The sequence below is a fragment of the Cygnus atratus genome, chromosome 19, assembly GCF_013377495.2.
Source record: "Cygnus atratus isolate AKBS03 ecotype Queensland, Australia chromosome 19, CAtr_DNAZoo_HiC_assembly, whole genome shotgun sequence".
NCBI classification, from domain to species: domain Eukaryota; kingdom Metazoa; phylum Chordata; class Aves; order Anseriformes; family Anatidae; genus Cygnus; species Cygnus atratus.
In genome coordinates, this window is record NC_066380.1 from 8,638,839 (window position 1) to 8,651,270 (window position 12,432).

Sequence of the window (12,432 nt, forward strand, 5' to 3'; positions counted from 1 at the left end):
AAAAGCAAAAGACCTACCATATTAAAAAGACCCAGCCTTCAGCCCATGAACAGATGCATAGTCAGATATACACTTCCAGTGACACACACTGGCACCCAAATACATCCTGCTACACACCCACACCGACAGAAACACTGACACACAAACACACGTATGCTCTCTTAACACATCCCTGATGCAGCCACCCCACTGATGCAAACACACACCCAGAAACTCACAGCCTAATTTTAGGCACACATATTCAGACAGTGTTTCCCTTGCCTCCTGAAGCACGGACTTATTTTCACGATAGGCACTGAAGTAAGCACAACATTTATATAGCCAACATACTCCTGTACTGGCTCCAAATGTTCCCTCCTAATGCGATGATAAACGTAATGGGCTTCTGATAAGATCATGTGTTTGGGATAAAAGAATACTCAAGACCTACTCCAATCAGATGACTTAATTCATGCGCACATGGATGGGAAGGCAAGCCCTTGAATAGCTGTGATCCAGGCCAGTGTGCGATCCTAACAGAGGCTAATTTGTTCCTGATTATGCTTAAGACCCCAATAAATCTGTCTGCTCGGAGCCTGCAAAACCCGAGGGAGGAACCGAATGGAGAGACTGAGATGTCTGAATTAAATGGAGACTGCCTAAAAATGCTTAACAAAGCCTTACTGACCTGCATGGCCGCTCACCCTGCCGCCAGGTCTGCTGGCTCCATGGCCCCATGCCCGAAAACTGAGAGCAGATGCTCACCTCTGTGTGCTGTGAAAGATGGTGGGGGAAAGGGGCTACACAACCACTATTTTGTTTGATGGAAGATCCGCGAGTCCTAGGATTGACACGCCATCCTGCAGTGGGCAACGCCGTGCTTGGAGAGGACTGCTGGTGAGAAGGGGAGACACAGGGGGGGACATGTCTCCTGCCCGGGGTTTCGTGCTCAGGGTCATGTCAAAGATGGTAACTTTTCCAAATCCTTCCCAGGCACTGACGAGGGGACTGAAGAGTCCACAGCCCACAGCAGCCAGCTCTTCCTTCCACAGGTACTGAGCACCAGTTCCGACTCCCAGTTCTTAACGTGGTCCATGATGCTCAGTAGGTTAGAGTCGGGCTTCACATTTTCATAAGCAAAGTGAGAACCACCCAGATTGTCTCTTCCAACGATTGCCCTCACAAAATAAAAACTAGCAGGCTTCTTCCCTTTCCACCAGCAGTGTGAAAGCCCAGTTAAATCCAGAGAGTCCTACAGGCTGAGAGCTGGGGAGGGCAGTGTCAGGAGAGATGTATCTCCAGTAAGCAGCAGCAAACATCTTTATTTCCATAGGGGTACAGGAGGCCTTTTCTGATCTGTTCTTGCCTACTGTTACATGAAATGCATCCAGGGCCTTGGTAATACAATTTATTTTTTGTCTCCACAGAGATCTATAGGATACAAAGACCTAATGAAGACCATGGTGATGTGTTGGTCACCCATGCCACGGACTATGTTCATCAACACTATGGACTTGTCACTTTAAAATCAAATCTGAACTGAGTAATGTATGGAGGAAGAGAACATGAAGTAAATCTGATTTGTCCTCAAGAAGAAATGACTTCAAAAAATTAAAAAACAGTTGCCTGGAAATCCAGCTTAAACCTAGAACAGAAAAATGTCTGCAGGCATAGTACCTGGCAGCAGGAGACAGCGTCCCTGGGGACTGACAACAGATGCTGAAGGATCCTGAGCTGAACTCGGGGAACGTGTATTCATTCAGGCAATCAGAGCTCCTTTCCCCTGACAAAACCATCACCGAAGGCACCAAAACATCGGAGCCAAACCAATGTCCCTTTCTTGCCCTTGTCTTGGGCTAGTGGGAGAAAGAAATCTCAGGTTTAGCAGAGAAATCTGTCACACCCAGGAATCCCTGGACACTACATGGCAGCCATCAACCCGGAGAAGGGGGATTTGTGGGAAAACATTAGCACAACCTGGCTTGTTTCCTAAAGCTTGCCAATTGTAATTGGTTTTCAAGATCTAGAACAATCGTGGAGCTATTGTGCATTGCACAGAAAATGATGTGAGCCCTGTTTGTCCTTGCCTCTTAAGGTGATCAAGCACAGTGCAAAACGCAGCCTTTTGCATTGAAATACAACCCCCCTGGGGCTCAGAGATAAAAGAAGCACCAGGTAAGGAAAAGGACTGGGAGAGAGGCCGGGGAGCACCCATCAGACCCTGCCTGGGCCAGCAGGTAACTCCCCATCACCTGGCCAAAGTGAGGCCAGAAAAACTCCAGCGACACAAATCAAGTCTGAAACACATCAGGAAGCAGACATACAGGATATACACTTATCTGCGACAGGCAGCCTTCCACCTCATTAAAAAAAAAAAAAAGAGAGAGAGAGAGAGAGAGAGAGATCCACTTCATAGCACAGGGCACATCCTCCGATGAGGCTTTTAATGTCCGAGCTGCATGGTCAAAGTGCTGGGGACAGACACTCGGGGCGGCTTCCTGTTTTCAGCTAGGATGCAGTGATTGGCATCAGCATAGTCTTCTTTTGTGCAATAACCACTTTTTTTTTTTTTAAAGGCCAGACAAAAAAAAAAGAAAAAAAGTATTTTTAAGCTCAGCTGTTTACTTAGGGATGCTTCCAACTATAACAAGCCTCATGCCACATAACTATTCGTCCGAGGGAAAAAGAAAAAAAAAAAAAGAAAAAAAGGGGGGGACACAAAAATGCAGAAGCATTGTCTCAGAGTAACAAATTCTTGGAACAGAATGAGCTTCACATTTTAACCCCTGAAAGGTCTGTTCAGACCTCGCGGGGAGGCAGAGACATGCAGGCCCTTTTGGCTGTGGCGAGGGCCAGATCACAGGCTCGCCGAAGTCAGCAGCTTCTGTAGATGTGGGATTTTACCTGTCACCTAATCAGCATCTCCAGCGCTGGTGTTTGTGTCCACAGATGAGAAGAAATGCATCCAGAGGTTTCTATCTCAAAATCAGGAACAACTCCAGCGCAGATCACAGTGGCTGACGGATCACAGAACCTGCACCATTTGTTTCTGTGAGCGTTTCACCTTTGGCTTCAGTGGGAACAGGGTGAATAACGTGGCCTGCTTCCAGGGTATCCGCTGATCTCTTCTCTAATACTGAAGAAGCCAGAGACAGAGATACTTCCTGCTGCGTTAAAACATTCGAGAGCTATTTTCCTTCCTGGATATCCTGATTTGCAAAGAGGAAAACCACCGCACAGAGCTCGGGCAGACCTTTGCGAATAAAGTTGCATATCAATAAATTGTGATGTTTTTCTTCAATGAAATAAAGCAGACACCTTGGAAATGAAGTAAACGTGGGTGTTGCAATCTACTGCGGAACATCCAGGGGCCTTGCAGGAGGCTGTTTTCTGTACAATATGACAATCATGTCTGAGCATCTCCTGAACCTAGCAGGGCCGATATAACGCGCTTGTGGAGCTCGGCTCCCTGGTAATTCAGCTGCTTTGTGGAAATACATTCCTGGGCTTGTCCTTTGTCTGGCGTGACTCGGCTCATCGGTATGATATAGCGGTCGGAGCACAATAATTATGCAATTGATCTGCTTGCTGCAGACAGATACAATTACAACTCCTTCACAGAGCCCGGCTCTGAAACTTGATATTTCACCTCCAAGAACACAAGCCTCTGTCACTTAAGAGAAAGGATATTTTGCATTGCTGGCAGATGTAGGAAGACCTTATCTGCTCTGTGGATAGCCAACGGGAGCCAACACGGCCTTCCCCCCACACCAGGCATGTTAGAAAAGCACTACAATGCGCCTCCTCTTCCACCTACCCTTGTTTCCCTCTCTGGGTGTTCGGATAAATCAGAAAAGCAGTGCTGATAATACTTCAGTATTTCTTCAGACTTACACAGACTTATTAGCTATGCTTGGAGACCGTTCAACTGAAAATCTTGAAATTTCTGTCGCACAAGGCAGCAACCGCTACAACCACAAAAAGGCTGGCCGGCGTGGCCCTTCGCGACACCTGGCCCACCTGCTTCAGAGGCTGGGAAGGAGCCCAGGAGAGAAAAAAAAAAAAAAAAGAAAGAAACAACATTGGTGCCACTCACTAAGGAAAACAAACAGCTTGTTTGTGTGTGTGGTTGGATGTTATTGCAAAGGCAGGTCTTGTGCTCAGCATCATCCTCTGAGCACAGCAAGCCGCTGTTGAGTCACGGAGGATGCTCTAAGGAGGGAAGCACGACCAGCCACGGAAGCCTCTTTGATCCGCAAAGAGAATAATGCAAGAGGGGTGCAACAAGCAGAGGAGCAATTCTCTGCTGGGCTCTCACTCTAGCCGTGTCCTAAACACCAAAGCTGGATTGAGCTGGGCTGGAGTCACTGGCCGAGAGAAAAATGTAGGCAAATGCCACCCCAGCCCACATTCTCCCCCACAAAAAAGCATTTTGCTGCCTGAGATGCCTGTGCTCTCTTCTCTGTGGTTCAGCTGGCCCTGCTAAGACGCACTATTAATGATGACAGCCTGAAAATCACTTTAAGAGACTTTATGACGATGCTGTTATTACTAACTTGCCAAATGAGTGCTTAGACATTTTGGAACATGTAGCCACACTCCCATGAGCTGCAGGAAACAGTCAGCTTCAAAGTATTTGCCTTAAGCTGAAGGATTCACACAAATATTATCTGAATAGCTCCAGTCACTAAATTAATTGCTATCCGTTATGAAATCCTGCTACGGATCCTCAGCTTCTTTATCGACAGCACTCCTTCACAAGCTACTTGCTCAATGCTCTACCCTTATTGGTGTCCTGTGAGATGCTGAGCTTCCCTCGCCAGGCGGCTCGGTTTCTCCCGTGCTGCTGTTCTGCTGGGAGTCCTCTGTGGGGCCAGCCAGGGCCTATTTGGTGTTTGTGGGAGAAATCACCATTCACTGCTGCGTGGGGCTGCAGTTTCAGCAGTCAAAGCCGTGTTCCCGTGCAGGGGTATGAGGAGGGGAGGGGGCCAGGCTGGGAGCGAGGCGCGCTCTCAAAGCATGCCCACAATGAATATGGATGGTCATCCATCAATTTATTTTAAGCACATTACTTCTCTGTCAGAAAGGGAAAAAAAGGAAAAAGAAAGAAAGGAAAGAAAAGACATATAAAATTAGGTTTGTGTCACTCATTTAACACTGCAATTTCCCCAGAGGATTATGCACCAAACAGAGATAGCAAGCTCATGAATATTAATCATTTCCCTGAATGCAATGCAGCCCTCCAAACAATAAGATTAGGGGAAAGTGCTATGCTTAATTTATGGATAATGGGAGAGGTAAAGGATAGAGCTCCCACAAAGGTAAGGCTCACAGCTGGAGGGAGAGGCCTCTGAGGAGGAGAATGACAGATCCAGATTTGTAAGGTAGCAGAAAAACATTTGGGGCCAAGCAGAAGCAAAAGAAAAGGTGCTAACAGAGCGTTGTCAAATTAAAATCATACTTCTCTCTGAACAACCACTGGTGACTAATGCTGCAAGCATGCCAGAAATCGGTGGTAAATTCAAGAGTTATATATGTTTATTTTCTGTTTTCCTCTGCCCTGTGCCTTTATTTTGTATTTCACATCCCAGAGGCCCCCGTCCAACAACCCACGGAAGCATGCGCCTCGCTGGAAAGCTCACGTTCCTCAGCATGACCACTCACACGTCGAAGGCAGCGGCAGTGCTGCCCTGCCTGGCTGCACAAAGCCTTTCGCGAGGAGTCCCTCATAAGCAAAGGAGATAAAGTATGGCAATAACAACACCAATAAGATGTGACTGAAAACCCCATAAATTACCAGGCAAACTTAAGGCAAGATAGAAGTTCTGCAGCTACTTTCCAGCCGGGTTTCAATGCGTCTATCAGTCTTTACTCATCTCTTTTCATATTAATCTCCCCCCCTCCCCTTCTTTTACATTGATCTCTGCATCTTTTCTATTATATCCTTCTCTTTCTTCAGCACTGAAGAGCTAAATCAATGCATAATGCACATCACACTCAACAAAAGGAATGCAAATGAAAGCAGCGCTCTTTTTCAATGTACGCACATATATCTGGGTGCATGTGTACGGTGTTTGTGTGTGGGAGAGTGCATACCAAGGACAAGGTGCTCAGCTGCTCGTTAGACACCCATTTCTCAACAGTCCGCCGGGAACGGATCAAGTGCTAAAAAGCTCTGGGTTCACACAACTGCAAATCATAACTCTTGTGACCAGGGCCCGTTTTACACGGGATTTATCGGCTTGAACTTGGCCGGGATCCTCACTAATCACAAAAATCAGGTGTCCCGGGAGTGAACAAGAACAAGGTGAAAGGAAAGCAGCCAAGAGGTAGGAGATGGGCGCATCCGTCACAGCGGACAAGACTCTGACTCGCTCCTCTCCTACGAATCAAAAGGCAAAGTGAAACTTCCCCTGTGGGACCCAATTCTGGGCAGAGGAGATAAAATATGCAAAATCTCCTAAGCAAGGGGGAAAAAAGTAGAGATGATAAATTTCAGGATGGGAAGGGCGAGTGTACCACAGGACTTTAAAAAAAAAAAAAAAAGGAGCCCTGCCAGATGCTTTCATTAATTAATTAATTAATCTCACTGTCGCTCTTCAGCATGTTGCAGGAAGAAAACGCTATTAATCTTATCTGTTTTCTTTTACTCGGCTTTGTGTTCAGAGAAGGCCAGGACAGCCTGACAGTAAAGACCACACAGTTTTCTTCCCTGCCTCCCTCCTTCCTTCCCCCGCGCCCCTCCTCCTGTGGCAGAGCAGATTGATCCCCTGTTATCTGATTAGAGAGGAAAGGAGGAGGGAAAAACAAAACCAAGGGAAAAAAAAAGTCTAATTTTATTACAGGCACTAGTGCAAAGTGTCTTGAGAGCCTTCTGCCATTTATTCAATGGAAAGTTGGACCAATAAAAAAAAGCACATAAACCTCATGATCCTAAAAGGCAGACAGAGCAAGACAGACAGAAGGACACCTGCAAACGGGCAGCCTCCATCCTTGGAGTTAGCCAGCGCAGCTGGCCATGAGCCTGAGCAATATACTCCAACTTTGAAGCTGGATCTAGCTTTGAAGTTGGCCCTGCTTGGACCGGAGACCTCCAGAGACTCCTTCCAGCTGAAATTATTCTCTGATTCATTGCTCTAAATGTAAAGCTTTATGGTGATTGCTTGTTCTGTTGTATTTCTCTTCTATCAAAGGAGGTGACATGAGCGGTCTCCGCTGTGGATGGAAGAAGCCCACTCGGGCTTTGCTATCAAACCTCCTGCTACGGGACACTGGTGACGCCCCTTCGATCCTGCCTTTGCAACCCAAATGTTTAGCGATTATTTTCTGCCATGTGGGACCCCATCCTGCAGACAATTTGTGACAAGCATTGCATTCACTATTGTGGTTAGATTTGCTGAAGTCCAAAGAATGCCTTGTGGTAGTTCAGAAACAAGCCTGGAAGGAAACATTTGCAAGATCAAACCCTGAGGCCCCAATTCAGCAAAGCCTCTGAACATGTGTTTGAGGCTCGCTGAATTCTTTGGTAAAGAGGAGTGATTTCTTGGGCTCTAAAAGGCTACATAGTACAACTAGAACATCACTGCAAAAATAACACTGCCTGAAATAATTACTTGTTGTCCTGCAGGATTATAACATATGTCAGCCTCATAAACATGGAAATATATTACACTTAATTTTTCTCTCCTCCTCAAACAGGGGCCCAAGCATTCTGTATTTTCCAAGAAAACATCCTACCAGTCTCAATGAAGGCTTTTGTTTGGCTAAAGACAGAGGACCCAGACTAATATTATTAGATTATGGAGAATGATGAATTTTTGTTCTTTTTTATTATTATGTAATATGTCCTGTCACTCATTTCCCCAATACTTTCATGCTTTCTCACGAGTCTTTAATGCTTGTTATGTTAAAACAGAATAAAAATCTGCGCTCTTCGTTTGCCTGAAAGATTAGGCAGCAGTTTCTATTTTTTATTGGCCTAATTCATGATGGTCCAGCACCCATAGAAGCCAACAGGGCCTGTTTCACAGGTATTTCCTTCCCTGACTGCACCTTTCCTAGGGATTTGGTGAAGGCAGCGCCTCCAAAAACAACAGCAGCCGGCCTCCTCCCACAGACCCGCTGGCACACGGAGGCCATCACCACATCAACAGTCGCACTACCACAATTGTACAGTCATACAACTAAACATTTTTGAAGACTTGGCCCATGCACCTTGCCATTGATTTAGTTATTTTGATTCACCCACATAAATCCTCACTTTTGGGATTTCACACACAACCAATTGGATTTCATTCACTTTTGTAATCCAGGACCTGTGCAAAACCGCAGCCTCCTGAAGCTCATAAAACCCAAACAATTTGTTACCCCTGGAATTCCCCTTTCCTTTTCAACAGAAGCAAATCTGAAAAATTTTTCCCTCTGTGATGGCATAGAATTATCTGAGTTTATACTGTAATTACTCATTTTTTTAATCACGTTGCTGTCAGACAGGTGTTTTCCATACTCACAACCAGCTCTGCTGCTGGTACTGGAGATGAACACGCACACGGGCTCCTGCACTCACCTGTCACGACACCGCCGCGTGCTCCAAAGGCCAGGACTCCAGTGTGGGGACATGCTGGGAGCACGATGCAGCTCCTGCCCAGCCCACCCAGCCTGGTTTCCCTGAGAACCAGTGAGCGCAGGGGAGGACCCGGCTCACGTTCTAACGTAAAGCTGGGATGTGGCCAAAGCACCGACCTGGACCAGGCAACTCAGACCTGCTGCTGAGCAGGGTGAGACAGATGCAGCTGTACAACTACAACTCAAATCCTTGCCGCAACCAGCCTTGGACTACGCCCGGCTTTTGGAGAATCCAAAACATTTGCTTAAGTGTTTATTTCACTTTCAAAATATTATGACTAATTTCTTTCAGTGTTTGAGGTCTAATTCAGCAAGTTACTTGAAACACAAACGTGACTTCAAGACCACCAGTAGTCATAATTAGCCTTGACCATAAACATTCTCAAATTTCAATAGAGTGATTTACATATGGAAGTAAGTACATCACCAAATCAGGCCTCAAGTCTCACTGCATGGGCTGCTGAAGTAAAAATGCAGTAGTAAAGATGAGACAAGCAGTCCCCAGCTTACCACCCGAGGGAAATATGTTGCCTGTGAGGTCCTTTATATGTTGCTCCAGCCACAAGAGATAATCATCAGATTGCCAAAAAGAGCAAATTTCAGTCTTGCCAACATTATATTATCTGCTTAGGACCAATGCCCTGAGCTGCAGGCATGGGATCGCTAGATGGGACAGACAGAGTATTTGCTTGGTTGATCTAGATAAGGAACCTGTTAAACCTCTTGAGAAAAGGCCAATCCTTTATAAACATTAACTTTGGTTTTAGAAGGTCTGCATGCTTCATCCTTCTCCAGGCCTTGCTGAGTCCAGTTTGGGAAATGCAATCCCACAACTCAAGACTGCCCCACACAAGGTGCAGAGTAAATTGGTCTTTTCTCTTCTCTGCCCCAGCATTCCTAGAGAGTTTAATAAATATGTAAAGCTCACAAGGGCAGCCCTGCTATCCCAGATAGCTCGAGCATCTTCCGGCCATTGTGCTTACAGGTTTTGCTAATCAGAGCAAACCAGGCTTGCAAATGAAATCTGATTAAGTAGTTTTCACCTCTCAAAAAGGGGATTAGCCAGACCTTTGATCCTCAGATATTGATTTGCAACTCAAAGGAGGTGTGACCTCAGCTGGACTTGCTTCTGGTCTCAGTCCCTTCCCCTTTCACTCCTCCTCCTGTTTACCAGAAAAAAATCAGTTCATGTCTTCTCACATACCCAGATCTAAAGCCTATTGAAACTGGTGGAAAGCCACCCACTGACTTCAATGGGCTTTGGATCAGTCCCACAATGGCTGACTTAGCCTTAAGTCCGAGGCTGTTTCAAAGCCAGCAGAACCAATTTCCCATCAAAATGACCAGAAGCTGGGAAGATATGTTCGCCTTTCAAACCTACAAATTCCACCTTTTTTCCCTCTTCCATGACAACTCTTCAGCTGGAAATGCTGAAACTGCTGTTGACTTTTTCCTTGCATTTTGCATAGAGCTGTTGCCCACCGTGAGTGGAAAGGCTTGCAAGCCAGACTTACCAATGCAATTAAAGGATAACTCCTGCAGGCAGAATAGGGAGCAGCCATCACCGTTGATCTTATTCATGTCATCACATTCTTCCCCCAGGTCTCTGTAGGCAGGGCACAAACGAGCAAAAAGGAGTCAGATGGCAAATGGCATCATCCCAATGATTGCTGTAACCCCTCTGTGGAACCCCAAAGCCTTGAAATCCAGTACAGCAGCATTATGTGCTGACCCTGAAAACTCCTCTCCCTTCCTCCTCCAGCCCTGACTTTCATCATTCCTGGTTCACAAGCTTGCCTGGCCACTTCTCTCCTGCACATGTGGATACCACTTGCTGTTCTCTGATGAGGATATGAGCAACTTCCTTCATAGATGGTTGCTGCTGCAACTCAGCAGGTGGGGAGAAAGAGAACAGTAATCTCTGAAACCCTTTGTATTAAATCTGGAAAGGCCAGCCTGTGACCCCAGCACAGGAATAACAAGGTATGAAGCCCAGTGCTGGGCTATTCCAGGTGACAGCACTCAGAGGGGAGCAGTCAGCAGGGTGGTGTTGGGGATGGGGTCCTGCCTTGCTCCAGCCCGCACTGTTGCAGAGGCATGCGGGGAGAAAAGTGTGAACCAGATGAGAAAGGGGCTGCCACAGCTGCAAGTGGGGCCACAACCAACCAAGCTGTGACACAGTCTGGTTCCTGCTCGCTCCTGAGGCAGCTCAGCTATTGTTCGACGCTTGCTGCAAAGCCACAAGTGATGTTTTAGGAATGTGCAAACATAACAGTAGGAGAAAAGTTATGGAAAGCAAAATTAATCTGTCTTTCTCCACCTCTCTCTCCAAGACTGCCCTGGATTTATATGTCGTTTGATTGTTCTCTTTGATTTCCCTGCCTGTTGGGCCTCATCCTGCAAATACTTGCTGCCAGGTATATCATCTGACAGAGTTGTATTGTATGATTGCTGATCAGCATTATTTCAAGAAAATAATACTGGCTGGATTAAGCGCTTGCTTGTTGTTACTTCCATCATGTAAATAATTAAATTATCTAATGCCAGGAAGCTTGGAAGCAGGTGGCCTTAAGGTCCAACATAGTAAAAGAATAAACCCTAACATAGTTGTGAATGATTGTTTTACATTTTCAGTGGTCTGGGGATTGGCAGCTGGTGAGAGGGAGGGGCTGACCGAGCACACGCAATTCCCAGCACTCTCTCTCTGAGGCCAAGTCTATCACCTCCAAATGCATCCCAGATCCTGTGATCGGTCGAACAAGAGGAGGTACCAGGAACCCGGCTGGCCAGATAGCAGGGGTTTTATCCTGTCCACCAGCTGCCAGGTATTGGGGCTTCATGTGTAACAACAGCACCAAAGAGAGTGTGAATTTTCCTAGCACTGCTCTATATAGGAAATGTCATATACACACATATATATATGCGATATGCATACATGAACAAACAGCATAAACAGCATATAGCGTACTTTCATATCGATCCTGCTGTCTGGACTCCATTATCTGTATCTCTCTCTGTATCTACTGGTGCCAGGATAGCAGGGCCTAAGTTCCAATTAAATGTCATCATCCTGGTAATCATCAAGCACATGAGTCATTATCTACAGATGAGAGCCGGCCTAAGCTAAGGAGACATCAGCGGTCATCACTTCCTTTCTAGTCTCAGATCCTGGCTGAGTAGATGTGCTCAGATTTATCTGTTTGCTCGCTCCAGACTTACATTTGGATAATACCATCTCCGCAGTATCCACTTCCAGAGATATACACAAGCTCAGGAGAAGGCTCGCTCTCCTCTGCCCCAGAAACAATGACGACCTGGTATGTGTATGTGGTCCCATCACTCAGTTCCCTGCAACACAAGGGGAAATATTAAGTGATCGTACAACAAAGGCAGTAACAAAGGGCGGAGAAGGAGCTACTGAAATGGGGGCTGGCCACCAAAAAATCAAGTCTTGGTTTGGTTAGGCCCTCAGAACATTCCTACCTCATTTTGATGGGAATAGTTTTTGGTTGGGTGCCTCTTTGTTGTGAGCACCATCAGCACCCTGCATGTCCACACTTGATTTAGGCCCATCTCTGAGCACAAACAGGTGCAGCTCTTGGCTATTTGATGGTTGAACTACTTGCTGATGACAACCACGCAGGTCGGGTCACTGTTGCCTACGCCCAGCCTCAGGCAGTGCTGAGCGGTGCCAGTGTATCCTGACAGGCAGCAGCGCCTCAGAAACCAGCCCCGGGCTTCGTGTGCTCGGCCTTGGGGCACTGCTGCTCCCGTCCCTCCATGGCAGGGATGGCGTTACCTGCAAGATGGTGCCACTCAAGGAACTCC

The 12,432-nt window shown here is 46.5% G+C and overlaps 1 protein-coding gene across 1 annotated transcript in view; it reads right to left on the reverse strand.

The window, feature by feature from the left end:
- PAPPA (pappalysin 1) overlaps positions 1 to 12,432 on the reverse strand; it is a 181,035-nt gene that overhangs the window by 78,665 nt on the left and 89,938 nt on the right. Inside the window, exons 8-9 of the mRNA XM_035564695.2 lie at positions 11,824 to 11,952; positions 10,119 to 10,210 (exon numbers count right to left, since the gene is read on the reverse strand). Coding sequence (XP_035420588.1) covers positions 10,119 to 10,210; positions 11,824 to 11,952 — 221 coding nt within the window. The remainder of the gene's footprint in view (positions 1 to 10,118; positions 10,211 to 11,823; positions 11,953 to 12,432) is intronic.